General features: G+C 40.7%; 1 protein-coding gene across 8 annotated transcripts in view; it reads left to right on the forward strand.

Moving 5' to 3' along the window:
• cspg5a (chondroitin sulfate proteoglycan 5a) overlaps positions 1-19041 on the forward strand; it is a 63427-nt gene that overhangs the window by 33483 nt on the left and 10903 nt on the right. For 3 of the 8 annotated variants that reach the window (XM_030749885.1, XM_030749887.1, XM_030749889.1), the window contains exons 3-4: positions 7542-7730; positions 17199-17277. In XM_030749885.1, coding sequence (XP_030605745.1) covers positions 7542-7730; positions 17199-17277 — 268 coding nt within the window. Of the gene's footprint in view, positions 1-7541; positions 7731-17198; positions 17356-19041 lie in introns of all 8 variants that reach the window. The other 5 variants (XM_030749886.1, XM_030749888.1, XM_030749882.1 and 2 more) reach the window with 4 other exon arrangements.

Consider the following 19041-nt stretch of genomic DNA (forward strand, 5'->3'; position numbering starts at 1 on the left):
TGGACACATCTGCAAACCTGTAATTGGTTTACAGTTTATAGTCACGTGTGGGTGCTCTCCAGGGAAACGGGGGGGTTTATGTAAATAGGTTTTGGTTCATATCTGCAGATCTGTGCTGAACGAGTCATTTGCAGCGTTAACCAGCCTCTGTTTATTTATAATAGCAGGAAGCTGAGCACTTAGAGTCAAACAACTCTGCAGAAAATTATATGTAAATGTGACAAGCAAACAGAAATGTGCTTAATTAGATGTTTATATTTTTGCTTTGTAGACGTTCCCAGCGGGCAAGCATATGAACCAATATATGTGTGGCTGCCTAGCTTTACCCTAAAAATGGAACGTCACCCAATACAGTGTTTCTAAGTATCTAAAATTGTTTTTAAGCTATGAATTCATCAAATTTTTCAACTACCAAAAGTGAAATATTCATTATGTTATGATATTTGAGATTTACCTTTTCTGGATGGTCCAGTTTTTAGTCCCCTGTGGCTGATAATGAGATTATAATGGTTTCATCTGCATAATGCAAGCTGATGTCGTGATGTTTAATTTAAGCTGGTTGGTTTTGAATGTACTGCAGAGGACGTGATGCCTCAGGGAAATCTAGGAGGATGGATTATGAAAGAGAAAAAACATCTGGCCTAAAATAATACAACAATGCCTGTTTGTAAACTGAGGTGGCATGGGCTGCAAAATCAGAGTCTTTAGTGTCATTTGTTGAGCTGCCCAGTCCTTTGGACATGAGTGTGTTACTGCAGACTGCAGGTACTACAGACTCCTGTCTTAATAATCTGTTCCCCCCCTGTCCTATAAGCATGTGTCTCATGTGCTTAATCAACAGCAGGAGAGCCAGCAAGCTTTGAATGATAAAGACTTGCAGCTGTATGGTGTTGTACAAAAAGTTCATAACAATTTATTGAAACCATGAAAAGTTCAGCTAAATAAGCTATTCTGTTACATAAATAGGTCTGTTTATTAATCATTAACGGGTGCTCAGATGGAGAGAGAGAGCAGAGAACATATAAAAGCATTTATTAAAATTTACAAAGAAAAAAATCAATTAACTTTGAATATTTTCTATTTTTTGATTTTGTAACAAACCAAACCAAGACTGTTTTTTATTAATAAATGTGAGACTAAATCTAAGCAGTAATTGATTCTACCAATCATTGCATTCGTGTATGAAAAGCTTGATATAGCTTATTTTAAGATTTTCCATAAACATCAGTTTAATAGTGCTGACCTGCCAGATGCAGAGATGGTGCTCAGTTTCTGGGACAACGGTAGGGAAGAAACTCTTTCCTACCTCGATAAAGGTTTTATCACCACAATTTAGTCACCACACACCAAACAATCTAAATGAAGCAAAGACTCATCTGTGCCACTTTATAACCCTTTATTGCACGATGTCTATGAGGTCGGTGATGTTCTCTTCTCAGCCCAAAGAAATATATTTATTTGGAGTTTCTGCTTGGCACATATCTAAACTGGAGCATTTCACTATTATCATCATTCAGTACCATCAGGGAGGCTTCAGATTGATTTTAGATTCACTCTGCAGCCTGACAACTATCCTCAAACACCCGTCTTCACACATCAGCAGAATGAGATCACATGAAGAGACAGCCTCACAGCTGTGGAAAGTTCTCCAAGGTACAACCTATTAGTCAACTACCTGAGAACTGGTGCTATTTTAAAATCAAAGGATCTTCACAACAATTATTAATTGGATTGATGTGTTTCTGTTTACCTGTGTGAAACCTCTGCACAGTCCTGTTCACGGAGAGTAAACTCTTCCAGTGCACTGGTGAAGTAGAAAGCTTTTTTTCATTTATTCTACATCATTCTACCCCATTCAGACATTTTTTCCTTTGTTAAAACAAAGAAATCATTTTACTCTCCATCTTCACTGAATTTCTGATCTGATTAGATTAAACTCTGCATCCACAGATTTTAGAACCAGCTCCAGTTTTCTAATCCTGCCCTCTGCCTGGCCCCACCCAAAGCCCTTAGGAAAATGAGAATATTTAAATAAGTATCAACGTTTGTGTTTTATAGTTTTCAGAGGCAGCATGCTGTACCCTCTCCTGTCCTCTCTTGGCCTTTACTTCTCAGATTCACCTCTTTCTGGGTGACTCAGTTTTCCCCTCCTTCTCACTCCGGAGTTGTTGCATCAGAAAATATGTTTTGTTTCAAGGAAAACAATACTTAAAAACATGCAAATCTGGGACTTGTAATAAAATATTCAGGAAACGCCAAGCTTTGCTCCCTCGTCATTCCAAATTCAGCTCTTTTAGGTAAGGCTTGTTTGGTTGTTTCTCCCTAACCTTCCAAAGACCCTGATAAAATACACATCTCCCCTTTGGTTGCTCTCTCCACACACTGCAAAACAATCACTTTCCATGTAAGTGGGTATTAAACAATAAAAAGGGGGGGAAGCACAAGATTCACAATGCTAAACATTGAATTCGTTCATCACAGGTCTTCACTGGATCCATCTGGTTGTGAGGTAACCAAGTTAGACCATATTGTTTAGGTACTTTATGCCAGTGTGTCAAAGATCTGAGTATATACCAGCGCAAGCTCTTATTTGACCAATCTGTCTATCTTGAATTGCTCTTACATACTTCTCACTACCCCCTCATCTCCTCCACCCTCCATTACTCTTCATTAAAGCTGGCAGGAGGTCCTATTAACCATTCTGTGCTATTGTCATCCTCTGCAAGTTAAATAAAGACTCTTTTTCTTTTTCTGTTTGCCTCACTCGGCCCAGCGGGCCAAACTAATCAGGTAAATATTGAGAGGATTTGTTAGCTCTTTGTAATGTGGCTCAGGCTGCCCCCAAGTCTAATTCTTCTTTATTCCTCCCAGGCTACAACGTCACTTTAAATGCGGCGGTGGTGAGCCGCAGCAAGGGAGATAATGATGGGTTAGGGAGGAAAAAAAACTCTGCTGTGGGACACAATGGGAAGGGCTGTGGGCTGTGTGGGAAGTTTTATAGGAGGAAGGATTGGGAATGAGGGAGGCTGGCTGTCATATCTCAGCCAGAGTGGAGTCGGGTGCTTTTGAAGGAGATTTGACAGTAAAAGTTTTTTTCTCCCTGATGAGGAGTCTTTTCCAATTTGATTTCTGCTCTTTGCAGATGCTAAGGACATGAGATTTTTGGAAGAGGAAATCCAATCCTTAAGATTGTCTTTAAAATTCAGTCAAGAACTGTTTCCTCCTGTGTCAGCTTGTTAAGCTGTGTTCCAACAATCTTAATGGAGGAAGCTGGAGTCATTCTTACTGTCAACAAAGCCCACAAAAAAACAGTGGAGGTAGCTGTTAGTTCAGCTCTCAATACTTTTTTCCTACATTGTGTGGCCCTCAATTACAAAATAACTGATCCCAAGTGAAATCAAACCTTAAAACATTTTTATTTAATACTTAATTATCACTCGTGATGTTTTGAAGTCTTCATGGCATGGATTTCAGGAACGTAACCATTTCAATTGTAAATGTTGAAAATACAAAATCAGAGAATGGGAGGACGTCTCTTTTTTTTTATGGTAGATAACCCAGCAATAACAAAACTTACATCAAGCTACTGCTGGATTTCATGTTCTATGTTCAATTCAATTCAATTTTATTTATATAGCACCAAATCACAACAAACAGTCGCCTCAAGGCGCTTTCTATTGTGGGTAAAAACCCTATAATCATACAGAGAAAACCCAACAGTCAAAATGACCCCCTATGAGCAGACATTTGGCAACAATGGGAAGGAAAAACTCCCTTTAACAGGAAGAAACCTCCAGCAGAACCAGGCTCAGGGAGGGGCGGTCACCTTCTGTGACCAGTTGGGGCTGAGAGGAGAGAGCTTGGTCCACATTACCGGCAATAAGTCGGACTCATTTCCAGTGGGCGTTGGGCTCTAAGCATAGCCAAGTGGTGTTAGGCCTCTACCTTGGTAATCTCAGAATCTCATCTCTGTTTTGATGTGGTCCTGTTGGCTTCATCAGGTTGTGGTGTGTGTGAAGGGGCAGGCGTGGCTGAGGCCATGGTTTTCAGCCAGAAAAGGGTGGAGTGCCCACTCCGGGTCAGGGATGGGTTCAAGTATCTCATGTTCTTGTTCACAAGTGATTGAAGAGGGGAGCAAGAGACTGACAGACTGATTGGGGCCACGGCTGCAGTGATGCGGACGCTGCACCAGTCTGTCTGGTGAAGAGACCTGAGCGTAAAAGAGCTTTTGATTTACTGGTCAGTCTACATCCCTCACAAGCCTTGGTTTGTGACCAAAAGAACAAAATTAGAAGGTTACAAGTGGTGGAAATGAGCGTTCTCTGAAGGGCGGCGGGCCTCTCCCTTTGGGATAGGGTGAAGAGTGCAGTCATCTGAGAGGGGCTCAGAGTAGAGCCGCTACTCCTCCACATCAACAGAAGCCAGTTCAGGTGGTTTAGGCATCTCACTAGGATGTCTCCTGGGCGTCTCCTGGGTGAAGAGTCCCTCTTTCATACATAACCATTAGTTGTTCAATATCAGCACAGCTGCTGCGTTAAAGCACCAATGCCAAAGGACACCTTGTGTGTATTCTTGTGCTAGCAGCTTCCGACAAATCCTCAGTATTTGATGGGCTATGATGAGAATGTGTTGGCAGGAGCGTGAGTTCATAACAACAAGCGTTAGCATGGTAACACAATAAACAAAGATGCTAACGTCATTGTAATGGAACCTTTTTAAAATATCTTAGCAGTGATTTTTTAGCCTTTGAGTATCCTAATGAATTTAGCCTAGTTACAGCCTTGCAGACAAGCTGGGCTGTTAGCTTTAAATCTGCTCTCTTTTTTTTTTAAAAGATTGATTAAGTTTTAGGGCTTACAGGAATAACATTCGTCACAGTCAAGGTCATTGCTGGCTTTGGTTCGCTCATTCCTTTACAATTAGACAAGATCACGACGTTCAGCTTGGACTGCTGTGTCAATATACGGTCAAAAAAATACAGTTGCACAAACTGAAAGGACAGACATACTTCAGCTGGAGGGGCTTGACAAAGTGCAGAAGGGAGGAGGAGGAAGGAGAGACAAGAGAGATGGGGTGGTGGTGGTGGTGGGTGGACGGGGTGGAGGGACAGAGAGCCACTGAACAAGAAAAGAAATCTTCAAGAAGAGAAGCGGCAAGAGAGAAGGAGAAGCAGGGGATGAAGGGAACATGAGAAAATAAATGTGGAACTGGCCGCTAACACAGAATGGTGTCCCTCTGGACCACTCAGCACAGATGCATGTGTCTGATGGCATGTCAGCCTCACGTCTGCTCTGTTTGCCGCTCAGCTGGGTTGCCATGGTGACTAGCACATCTTTGCTCGCCTTCCTCCTTTATGCATCCATCCCTTCCTCCCCCACCTACACCCTCCCTCTATCCATCTTACATAAACCTCTTATTTGTATGAATGCAGAAACACTCTGAGATTGAATGCAGCGAAGTCTACAAAAAAAAAAAAAAGAGATATCGGGCTTCATCGCTTCTCTTTCTCACACACATGCCCAAACTCACAATGTCTCCTGGCATGTTGCCAGCATTTCCTTCAGCTGGAAAAATAAAAGCATCAAGGATTCAGGGAGGATACAGGAAGTCAGCCAGTGAAAGAACCCTTCTTAGCATGTAGGGCGCTCCGTCAGAGGGCCTGTACACCACCAGCACCTTTAATTACTTTAACACGCCTGCATTTGTGTATGTCTGTAGATTCTTAAACACAACATTGAAATCTGTTTTTGAATTATGTTCTTCTGTCGCATCAGAGAACTGAAAAGACAGTTCTAATTATATTAGTTTGAAAGTCCTGCTTTGCATCACAGAAAAAGGAAAATTTTGCAGTAAAAAACATCTTCAGAAGTTAACAATCATGCTAACGGGCCTTGTAGTTCACCCTGGTATCCAAAATCCAAAAATGGACACCATAGAGAGAATATTAATTAAGGTTACAGCATCGCTTTTTCTTGATCTAGATTTCCAGGAAGATTATTTGGATTTTTAAAATAAATTACACAATTCTCATGTCTACCTAAGTCAGTGATGCAATTATCTCAGCTTAGCGTTACAACTGGAAACAGTTAGTCTAGTCTGTCTCTGTCCAAATATCAGAAATACACCTAATCAACAGATGTACAGTCACTTGGGAAGCCAGCGTAAGGACTGCACGATAATAATTCACACATCAGACAGTTTGAACAGGGTTTCCTGTGTCTGTGTTCAGAGAATGGCTGTTTTTGGATCATAATTGCCATTTTTGAGGGGTGCAATTTTTTTTTTTTGCACAAGCTGTGAGTTTAGACGTGTTTTTAAAATTGACAAAGCCGGGGTAGCTCCACTAAGCGGAATGCATCATGCTTCTAACTCTGTGAATTATACACACACATTAGTTATATTGATCTCCACATTTAACTGTTGGCAGGAAAACAAATGAGCAAAATTAATCTAGAAGTCACCCAGCAGAGTGAAGATAATGAGCAAAAGTCCTTTATATCTTTAAAACAAAAATAACCCTTAGCCGAATTGTTGATAATTGTTTTTTAGTTCTGTTCAATGCTGGATTTTTGCATGCGCGGCAGTGAGGTTGTGTCTCTCTGCAGCATCACAGTCCTCATTAAGTGGTGAAATAGTCTGGCCATTTTACTTGCCGTACAGTCTGTAGACAAAGCCATCTGCCCCTGTCGTTTATGTCCCCGGGCAGGCACCGAACTCTGCCAAATGGCTATGAAGGGAGTCTGGGACTTGGATGGCAGCTGTGTGTGTTTTTGTGTGTGTGTGTGTCCACATACGTGCACATGATATACATCCACACGTGGCTGCCCATATGTATTGTGTTTAGATGTTCTAAACGCTGATGTCTTTTCTGACTGTGTACGTGTGTGTTTCTGTGTGACAGTGAGTGCATTTATATAAAAAAAGAATCACCTCAGGCTGTTTTTCCTTTTTCACTTTCTATTTTCAGACACACGTAGTGATGACTTTATATATTTTTTTCAGTAAAGAGCTGTTCACAACCTGCCGGCGACAAACGCTCCTTCGGTAGATGGCTTCACACTAAAGGTTTATGTAACATGCATCATGTTGTGGAATATTTGAAGGACTTTTGGCAGCATGTAAGGAGCTTTTTGAATTCCCACATTTCCTCTCTGCTTCTGATTAAAGATAATCAGAAGCAGAGAGGAAATCCTGAACATTTATAAAGAGACTTTGAGCATGGAGGCATTCAAAGCATGTGCGTTCATTAAATATTTCTTAAAAGCCAAATGTTTGACTTATAACTGGATAAAAAGTGATACTGACAGGCACACAAAATGATTTTAACTCACTGATCTCTTTTTTCTTCCCTTTCTGCTCGCTACTCATTTTATTTCACACTCTTCTCTGCTTATCATCCCTCTTTTATTTCCCCAAACTTCCCTCTTTTTATGTTCTGCTCTGTTTCCTTCCTTCGTCCCACATTTTTCTCCCTATATTTAATTCTACCCGACTCCATTTCTCTCTCAACCTGTACTCTGAACCCTCTTTCTCTGTCTCAGGTGTAACGTCCAGGATTACATCTGGCACAAGGGTGCCCGCTGCGAGTCGGTGGTCACTGAGTTCCAGGTGATGTGTCTGGCCGTGGGCGCCTCAGCTCTGGTGGTCCTGCTGCTCTTCATGATCATCGTGTGCTTTGCCAAGAAGCTCCATGTCCTCAAGACGGAGAATAAGAAGTTGCGTAAGCGCAGGTGAGGAGACGGCAACAGTCTGAAAAAGTTTTCCCCATTTATTGCAGCAATTGATTACTTTAAGTTAGCATACTTAAAGCATAAGCATACTTAAATACTTTTCTAAAAATATAATTATTACATATTTGGAAATGGGTTGCCTGATTCTTGCCAAAAGTAACATTTGGTGTCACTTTTTCTTCAAAAGGAATCAACCCAGTTGTTTTTTTTTTTGTCCTTGTTCCCAGTCTTTATGCTAAGCTGAGCTTGTTGGGTTGTGGTTTTAGGGGTCCCCGTGTTCCTTTTTGGCCCAAATGAAGTAGATTCATTCCTGTATAAAATTCAATTAAAACCAAAGTTTCCAAAAAAAAATCACTGGGATGTGCAGGCTCCAGTGCAGGCTGTTTATTAGACATATTGGTTACACAAAAGGAAAGGAAAGAGAGAAACAAAGAGACAGCGAAAGATGCAGAAACAGGAAGAGAAGAGGAAGAGCAGAGGAAGAACAAAGGTAGCCCGACAAAGAGCAGGCGCATCATTTTTACAACCTGAAGATGGCAACTACCCACTTGCCTCTGACCCCTCAACATTTGCATAAAGTGTCATCTCCTGAAACCTGCAGACCCACCCACTGTGGGCTCCACTAACCAGTTCCTTTTTACACAAACTCAAGGACGAAGTTCACCGGGGCGCTTCACAGCTGTTGAGATAAGGGATTTTCCCAACTAAAACTACTGTTCTGAACGCTCCTTAGGAAGTCTTTTTTAAGATTTCTGAGATAAAAAAAAAACTCCTTTGGACAGTCTTTTATCTAATTAGATAGAATTTTATACCCCCACTGATTCACATTACACAAACACAGCTGGGTCCACAAAACCAAATTTCAAGGGCACATAGTCATAAAGTAACTTGAATTATATCATAATCAGTGTCACGTGAACCAAAAGTAGGCGTTAGATAAAAGCCCTAAATATAAATGAGAGCCGATGCAACAGGCTTCAGTATTATCCTACTAATCTAGAGTAGACAGCCATCCATCCATTCGCTTCCGCTCATCCTGTTCAGGGTCACGCGGGGGGCTGGAGCCTATCCCAGCTGTCATAGGTTGCCAGCCTGTCGCAGGGCTAACACAGAGTGACAAACAACCTTTCACACTCACATTCACACCTATGGGCAATTTAGTGTAGCCAATTAACCTAACCCCAGTAAGTGCATGTCTTTGGAATGTGGGAGGAAACCCACGCAAGCACGGGGAGAACGTGCAAACTCCACAGAGAGAGAGGGAGAGGCCTGGGCCAAGGTGGAATTAAACCCAGACCTTCCAGATGTTTTTCTAACTGTGAGGCAGCAGTGCTAACCACTGCACCACCGTGCTGCCCCTGGAGTAGACAGTGTGCATTGATCCAGCATGTGTGACTGATATAAGTACTAATAAATAATATAAAATAGCAGCAGTAAATATCAATATCGAAGTGATAAAAATTCCAAACAGCCTGGTTCTGTTGGCCACATTAAACTTGAACTTTTTTGCCCTTCCAACACTTCAACATTCATAATAAATAATCCAAAACCTCAAAACCTTCCTTTTACTTCAAAAACTGGAAGTTCTTTATCTTCCCATTTTTATTAAATAATGGATCTTCCTCCAGCTTCAAAAGAAACTATCTAGTTGTTTAGTCTAGCTTCACTCTGTCTGGCAACACTGCCGGCCTCTGCTTATTAGATATAGTTATGGTAACGCTAAAGAGCTTCTCAAGAAGAAGACATAAGATATTTTTAGTCCACCAAATAAGGAAATTCTGAGGAAGAAATGAGACCTCCTCTGTTGTGTATCATCTTTTGGTTATTTCATTTGTTGAACTTTAAAAGATCAATCAAAAGAAATAAATAAAAACTGAGGCATTTAGGCTATATGATGCAGCAGATTTATTATCAGCTACCAGGCAGTCACTGAATCTCAGTTTCGGTACATTACACCCTCCATCAATGGCTCAAGCAGAAAACAGTTTCTTGGCTGGCGCTACCTTTGGGCCAAAGTGCCGCCCTAGCTTGTGTTTTGTGTGAAGTTTAGAGAATGACAGACACCGAGCGGTGGACGCAGAGAGAGCAGAAGGGAAAATAAGCTTGGGAGAGGGAATATCTAAAAGGTCTGAGCTTGCGAGGCCCTCGGACCAGCAGCTCTCAGCAAGCGATGAAGTCAGAGATGGATAATAATTAGAGAGGAAAAGGATTGTGGTTAATATTTAGACTATGAAATCTGTTGATCAACAGGAGGCAAAACTTAAAATACTGAACAGAATTTCTATCAGTATGACAAAGATTTACCAGGTGCTATGACAGGGCCAAGACCCTCTGAGGGACCCTGCCTCCTGTTTGGAAAGCAGCTCTGCAACATCTCCAATTAGTTTGAGGGCGCTGAAACAGCTCAAACTTGATTTTACTTGAGAAAGAATTTCTATTCTTGTGTAAGGACTTAGTTCAATCCTGAAGTTAGATTTTAATGAAAAATGTTACAAACAACCGTTGCAGAATTTTAATTTAGATATTTGGAAACAATGAAACAGATAATGACCATGAAGGAACTGAAAAAAAAAAAAAAAACACTAACAGAGAGCAGCTTTTGTAAAATGTCAGCAGCTCGTAGCAGAAGAACAGAACATATTTGAAATTTTCTGGAAACATGAAAGAAGAAAAGCAGGTGGAGTAACAGATAGCATGGGGCCGTCACAGGGGCACAGAGAGGGCTGTGGAGGCTGCTGTTTTCACAGTTACTTCTTACATCTCACAGTTAAGTTTTCAGAAAAGAATGACTCAGAATTTTTAAAGCAGAGGAGATTCGATGCCTGGCTCAAGGACGAAGGAACCTGTTGCTTTTCTGCAGCAGTATAGCAGCAACATAACCATAATCATGACACGCAGAGACATTTTGGTTGGTGATTCAGTTGGGCTTGTTTTGCAGCCAGTGACTGAATCGACCATGAACTCCTCTGTATACCAAAGTACTCTAGAGTCATATGTGAGGCTGTCGGGACAATGGACAGGACAATGATCCTGAAAAAGAAAAGAATCAAAGTCCAGATTGAAATGCGGTGATGGGAGCTTAAGAGAACTGTGCATAAACAAATGCTCACAAACCGCAGTGAACTAAAGCAATGATGTAAAGAAGAGTGGGCCAAATTTCCTCCACAATGATAAAAATCACACCGAAAATGATTACTCCAGTTTAGAAACCACTGAATCACAGGGTGTACTGAGTCCTGTGAAACCAGAAGTTTGCTTTTCCTTATTTTCTGTCATATTTATACTGCTACAGTGGTGGATTGCCCTCATTAAACATGGCCAAAGTTTCAAATAATGAGTTATATGTCCCTATGAGCCAAAAGTTCAGGCAGCATGCTGCTTTAAATGCCCATTTTCTCACTTATTGTTTTCCACTCTTGGCTCTGCCTGATGTCAAAGAAAGAAGTTTTGCTTCATATGGAGCTAAAACCACTCGTTTCATACAGAGTGGCTGCACAAAGGCCCAGTATAAGACAAATAAGGATTGTTTTGAATTGTGAATCATGCAAAGCAACACTATCGAGTCCAAGAATAAAAATATGGAGCTTTTAAATCCAGTCCTTAATCTTCACAACAAAATATGCCTCTGTATATTTGTAATATATCATTGTTTTAAAAAAAATTGCATCTTAGTTTCTCAACTTAAAGATGGTAGCTGAAAATGATATTGTAGCAATAATAATAATAATATGTCACTTCTGACTACTGAATTTTCAGCAACAGTGGAATTAAATGTTGAACGACCTTTTTTCAAGTATCAGCACCTTTTCAGGTTAATCAGATTCTTGGTAATGGAGTCAAAGTTGGGGTTACTCTGAGTCCAGCGTCTAAGACAGAAAATTGCTAAACAGAACAAAGAAAGTGAAGAAGAAGAAAGAAAAAAATGGGTATAATAGCAGGACGAGAAGAGGAAGTGGCAACAAAGGAAAGGCACAGAGACAAGGACGGTCTGAAGGAATGCGGGAGGAAGAAAGAGGTGGGAGGGGCAGTAGGGAGAGCTGATGGCGAGCAGCCGGCTGAAAAAGTGATGACAAGATAGATGAAGCACGCAGCGCAGAGAGGAAAACCAGGAGAGGTTTTGTTATGGTTTGGGAGCATCAAGAGTGTTTTTGATGCATGAAGCATATTTAATGTGCAGGAAGCTCCACCAACACTGTGCACAGCACGAAGGTTGAATGGTTTCACGTGGTTTAGGCTTTTGAACATGTTTTCAGCCTAATATTTTATAATTAACTGATCGGCCTCGTGTTTGAATTGCTTTGAAATAGTGTGGAAAAATAACAGGTTTAGTTTCCCACAGCACGTGAGGATGCACCGAACAGTTTATAGTCATAAAATCATGAAATCCGGGAGAACGATTAGCATTTTTTTTTCTGTCTGTCACTGAATTAATTACTTAGCACTGCGGCTGTAGATAAATTTATGTGGCTACATAATGTAGTTACATTTATGTAAATAAAGTGCACCGGGAGCTAGGCAGTAACACATAATAAAGCAATAAACTACCACACATTTTGTCCAGTATTCTAATATCAACATTTTGAAAAGCTGACACATTAAAGCATACTGATAAACTCCTATAACAAATTTATTGGTTTTATTTTGAAAATCTAGTTTTTTTTTCTGGCCATCCTGATCCTTTTTTTTTCACAACTTTTATATTTTTTAAAAATATTTTATATTTAATATACATATATTTGAATTAACACCTCTATGACGGTGCCAAATAAGTAGACATTATAGGTGTCATAAAAGTAAACTTTAAGGCAGCACAGATTACTCAGGCATATATCTAATGACATTTAGGATATTTGAAGAACTGTATATGTGTATGCTGGTGTGTTGCATAGTATCAAGTACAAATGCCCTAATATGGGAACTTCCTAGGGCTCTAAATCCCATGTAATCTGCATTAAGCTGGTATGATGTTAATGATATTAGAAAAAAAAATTCACCAGAATCATAAATCAACATTAACAGCATTTGTTTGGTTGCTTACTGGCACAATATCAAAAAGGAGGGAAAATACTACCTCAGCATCAAGATGTCCTGTAAGTATCGCCTGATGCAAAGCAGAAAATTTTCTTCTTGAAGAAATGTAATTTTCCTACAATAAGAGCCAGTATTTGAACATTCTTTTAACTTGTAAAGAAAAATCTGAGAATAAGATTCTATTCTGTGCCTTGATCAATATGACCTTTGACAAGATGAGCCACCAAAGACTTCCTGTCTTCTTCTTTTTTTTTTTTTTTTTTGGATTATGAAGAGGTAAAGCCTCGTGCAAAGTTGTCAACCCTGCTTAGGATTCAAAATTAGGCAGAAATTTGTTAATAATATGCATTAAAATTTCAAAGATGGGTCCAGAAATTCATTGCCATCCATTCATTTTCTTAGATATAACTTGGCATCCTTTATGAAGTAAAGAAAGATTTTTCATCCATCAAACTTTAATGTTTGGAAAGGAAACCTGAAGAAAAGGGAAATCATGATTTCATCAAACTGAATTTCTGCTGTTGAATCACCACAAAGGTTGAAAAATGTTAGTTACATTTAGGGTAATGTATTAAGTCAATAAGGAACCTTGTTCTGTAACCACAAGACCCTTTAAGAACCCCCCCAAAATCTACAATCACTAGTAAAAATGCACAGAGCCTGGACTGAGCATACAGTCAGGAGAAACGGAGAGTGACAGACAGATTGCAGGGCTGGACTGAATACAAAAAGAGTGGGTGGGGGTTGTTTCGGCATTGCTTTGCCAGTCCTGGCGTTTTAGTGACAATCTCCCTAGCAACAGAGCCGTCGTGGATGAGAAGCATCACGGATGCAAATGTGAACCCAAGGACCCACTCCTCATCGCCAGATCCCACGCTGGAGTGTTTATTTTTAGCTCCACTGAGAAGGTTATCCACTGAGAAGGCTCGTCATGGTGGAGGAGATTATGAACGATGAGGATGATGGTGAGAAGGAAAAGTGGTGCAATCAGTAGCAGCTGTAATGCTAGCTAGCAGAAATTGAAAAAAAAAAAAAAGGGGGGGAAAAGGGTGATGTCAGTGGTACTCTGGATCCAGCTGAAAGTAGGGCAGTCTGAACAGGCAGAGGGGAGGGAGGCGGGGAGAAACAGGCAGAGGCGGGGCTGACCTACATACAGCTGTGCGACCTGAGGGGTGTGAGCGTTGGAGTGCAGCATGAAAGAGACAACAGAGCCTCATCAAGTGGTCGGCAAAAGAAATTGAAGAGGAGCAAGAAAGAAGAAAGAAGCAAGAAAGCAGAAAGAAGAAAAGGAGGTGAAGGGCGGCATTTTAAAGGAGTAAAAGGAGGGCAGGATGAAACGGGCAGAGGGAGGGTGATGGAGAAACTGTTGCGGGAGAGTAGCGAGGGAAAGAGAAAGAGGAATGAAAGAGGCTGGTTGCAGAGAAAGAAGTCTCAACATGACACATCCAGAGGAGAGAGTGTGTGCGCGCGCTTCTCGCAAGGCTCATGAATGCATGAGACTCCCACACTCCCCCATCTGCTGTGGGTAATTGCAGTGTCTCTCTGCCGCAGTTGAGATCAGACCCAACATCCTGGTCAAACATGGAGCAGGAAAGAGAGGGAGGAGGAAGAGACTGATGGAATGCTACGAGGCATTTTAAACCGTTTCATAGCATTTTCAAATTGAAGGTGTTACCTGTCAGAGCAGACCTTTAACACTGAATCTTTAAACTCAACCGACTGCAGGAAAAATGCCTCCGCACTAGTGACAGTAAGCTGTCAGCCCACGTTTCATACATGGCTCCTCACTTTCTGGTGTATCATGAAAAAACAAGACCACAAATGTGACTGAAACAATCACAACCTGATAACTCGTGCAATTTTTACAGTGCACATCCAGAACCAAGCCAAATGCATGTTCAATAAGGAGAGATCATTAGGAGGAATTTAACGTGATTTATTAATATACAGAATTCAATTAAGCTATTTGGCTTATTTAACATGTAGGATAATACAGGCCCTATTATTATTATTATGAAAGAAATATTAAGTAAAGATTGAGGCGGGTAGAAAAAAGTCATGGTTCCTACAGCTGCTGTATGGCCTGTCGCAACCTTTTTAATGTGTGAATCTGCACAAAAAATCTGTGTATCGAGTATAAAGTTACATTTCCTTTTTATATTCAGCGTAGTAGGAGAGCGACGTGAGACGTCCAAAGCTGGTGATCCACTTTCCTGCGTCTGCCTGTCTCTTGTCATTATCTTGTTTTTGATATTCCTGCTCCGGTTCATCAAATACAAATGTGAAAGCTCAGGAATGCAGATCAGAGAAGCAGTCAGTTTTTGTGCGGTAAGTAGATCACAGCCCATCTAACTATAGATACGATGGTGGGTGCGTAATGATAAGACGCTCAGAGTAAAGGTTAATATGTGCGAGGGACAAATGACAGCTGAGAAGACACAAATCTGTGAAACTCAGCAATTGTCTGATTTGACCTCTGAGACTCAGATCTCTTTGAGATAAGAAGTTGAAGTGGAAGAAAAAGGGAAGGAAATTCCTCATTTTTGCTGCCTCCCTCCTCAGATGAAAGAAAAGTTTCAGTTTATTTGTGTCTGTTTCAGAGGAGCACACCACAATTCAGGAGACAGAGCGCCAGAGTTTAAATCATACTGCACGTGGCTTCAGTAGCATAACATGTAGTAAAAAGATGTTCCTTTATAGTGTAAAATGTAAAACATTTAATTCTTTGCAGCATGAAATGCAAGAATCTTCAAATACTTCCTTTCATAGAAAGCTGGTTACTCTTTAAAACACAAAATGCACCCCCCCCCCCCCCACCTCCCCCCCCTTCAAAATCTATACCCCAGTGGTTTGCTGAAGAAGCGAAAGATTCCCCGGGAGGAGAGAGATCCCTTTGGGGTTGCATCAGGAAGGCCATTGGGTGTAAAAAAAAAAAAAAAAAAAAAAAATCTGCCAAATGAAACATGTGGAGCTACCTGCTGTGGCGACCCCGTGTGAATAACGGAGCAGCCAAAAGTAGTTAAGTGCTTTTTACTGTAACAATGACAACAACTGTCCCCTATTCTGTTTTTTCAGGTAGGCATGTTAGAATGCAACACAGGAATGGGAGAAAGTAATAAGAGAGGCCATTTCTGAGTATAAATGCATTCAATGTCTGCTGAAAAGTATGAAAAAGCAGGATTTGATTCCTTGATTATGATTTGAAAAGCTCGTTCCATGTATTTGTTAAATACTGACATCATATCAAAGGGAGTTGAAAGTAAAGGAAAAACTCTAATAAAACAAAATAAAAATTCTAACATCAGAGCAGAATTTTTGGATGTATTTCCATGTTAGTTTTACATTTTTAGTGTCAACTGGTGCAGATTTCACATCCCTTTTGCTGAAATTAGCAAATATATATCTGCTAATATGATTTTTTTTTTCCCCGCATTGAACGCCGTGTTCCAGGGAATTTTGCCCCATTAGCAACAAATAATTTCTGATTAAAACAAATTGTTACATCATCGCTCTTGTTGCTAATTGCTTTTTGAAAACCGCTGATTGAAAACAGCTGGTTTAATGTTGCAGTGTTTCCAACGATGCTACAACCTCCCCTGACATTTTCACAGTCCAAGACTTGACATCATACTTTGGCCGAGTGGATAATTAATTTGAGAGGTGCATGTTTTTGTTTTCTTAGTTTTTAGGTGGCATTAACATAGCTGGGCTAGTTTCATTGGTCTTCATCAGTCGTGTCAGCTGAGTTGAAAAAAATCAATGCAAAACGTATGTTTTTGTCATTTGTCTGGATTTTTCCCTGTTTTAAATAATCATTAGTCAAATGTGAGTCGAGCTGAAGCCTGTTGACTGAACCAGGTAACATTTTGTTCTCAATTCGTTGCATCACAGATAAAATGTTTGTGTCACTGATTTATTCTGACAAGCAGAAATCATAATCTTGCTAACTAATGCTGCTCTCTTGCTTTTTCTCTCCCCTCCTGTCTTTTTCTTCAACAATGTAATCTTTCCCTAAATTTGTCGTTTTCCTTCCTTTTTTCTCTGCTCATGCTCCTCTGTTTTTCCCTTTGATCCCATTTTGTTTTACCATCTCTCCATTTCTCTTCTTCTTTTTCTTCTTTATCGTGTTTTTTCTTATCATTTCTTGCATCTTCCTTTTCTACTTCCTGGATCCTCAAATTGCCAACCTACATTTCCAAACCTTATTTCCATCATCTGGCTCTCCAAATTTCCCACTATTACTCTCTTTGTTCTCATTCTTTCTTTCCCCATCCTCTCAAATTTTCCCTGTTTGATCATCTGTTTTCCAACTTTCTTTTCCACCAATAATCACATCTTTTCACACCTTCTTTCTCCCTCTAATCGTTTCCTTCTTTTTTCTCATCATCCTCTCCACCCCATCCTCCCCCTCATCATCCTCCATCCTCTGACGCCCAGCAGTAAGTACCGGCCTTCATCGGAGCAGCACAATGATAATTTCTCGCTGTCCACCATCGCTGAGGGCTCCCACCCAAATGTAAGGAAACTGTGCGACACCCCTCCTAACGTCCCTCATGCCCGTGCATTGGCTTACTATGATAACATTATCTGTCAGGTAACGTGGTTCTCGCCTCTATCTCTCACCCCTTTTTCTGCATCTCCCCCAAATCCTGCCCGGGCCCTTGACTCTCCTCCAAATGCATGGGCATGAGTATTCACCAATACTCCAAGGTGTGAAATGCTAAAGGAGGGGGATGGAAGTGGTCATAGTGCAATGAAGAGTGGTGTGAGTTTTCTAAAACAGTGCAAGAAATCTAAATCCGAGAATAGTGAATGGACATCCATGGTCTCTCACAGTTTGTGCTCTCACAGTCATGCTTTTTTTTTATTAAATTAATCTAAGAACTCTTTAACCCATTGATCACAAAATCATGAACTTGTAAGCAAACAACCCATACTTTACCGCACAGCTACACTGTTACCAACAGCATTTACTTGTTTTTTTGTAATAGCTTGTTATAATCTTGTTTTCATAAAAGTTGTGACAAGGGTTTTGTAGGCAATACACAACTTCACTTTACGTTATTAGAAACTAACAAGATGAGAACCTCCACTTCATCCCCTCTATAAATTTAAATGATGGGAATCGAAGAAAAATGCATTCAGTCTCTAAATGCTTGCATTTAAAATGTGTCAGCAAAAATGTAAATTATACATGATTTCTAATTATGGAGCTGAACCACGCAGGAACACGAGGTTCTGTATAGTTAAAGTACCCATGAGAATGAAGACGTGTCCCGACCTGCATATAAGTGCAAAAAACACAACATGTGTTTGCAATGTGAAACAAGCCTCTCATTAACCAGCAGCAAGGCGCCGTATGTTCTCAAAATCACTGAGAAATTGTAAGCTGCAAATATGTGACATTAAAAGTCTGCTGTTAGTTTACAGACTGTAATGAATCACGGGAATAAATATCCGAGGGGTAACTGAACCCTTGCAGCCTGTTACCATGGCAACACAGCTGCTGTAGAAGCTTTATTTGTTTATTGATTTTGTTTCTTGGTGTAGCACTTACTGATCCTGTTTTCCAGCGTAGCACAGTTCAAGTACAATAAAAACTTGGAATAGCGAGCATGGCTGGAAATAACGGGGCTCAACCCATAATTTGTTATTTTGACTGACGAGTGTCCAGGAAACACTGATTTGTGTTGCTGACAAAAACCAAACAAAGCATCAATCAGCTGTGTGGGTGAATCAGAGGTTAATTTCTCCCTGGAACTACGCAGACTGAATGTTTATGGACTGTCCTCACAATGCAGCTGCAAACTGAGCCACCACCCTGATTATTATAAGGAAAAAATCCCACTGTGACCTCTCTCTATCCCATCTCTTCCCAACCTGCTGTCTCTCTGATCACCTCTTGCATCAGGATGTCATGGCATGCCTGCTCTGTCGCTAATATGCGCCACCCAGTGGCCGTATCAGCCACTGCAGCTTTGCTTTGCTTTCTACTAAGAAATCTGTACTTTTAACAGAATGACTGCTTGATTTGTTTATCCTGAAAGTGGGCGGGAAGCGGGAGGGTTTGTTCTGGGAGGGGGGTGGGGAAAGGATTCTGAGAAACAGGTAAGCTAAGCAGGTTTTCGGGGATATTTGCGGGAAATGGTTGGGATTATCAGGATAAACATCTGAGATGCAACGTCTCGCTGCTGCCTGAGGGGTGCAGCAGAGAGCTGACAGGTGCCTCACTAACTGAAGCATGGGTAGCTGGTAGCGCTAACTCTAAGGTTGTAGCAGC

This window comes from Archocentrus centrarchus, chromosome 16, assembly GCF_007364275.1.
Source record: "Archocentrus centrarchus isolate MPI-CPG fArcCen1 chromosome 16, fArcCen1, whole genome shotgun sequence".
NCBI lineage: Eukaryota > Metazoa > Chordata > Actinopteri > Cichliformes > Cichlidae > Archocentrus > Archocentrus centrarchus.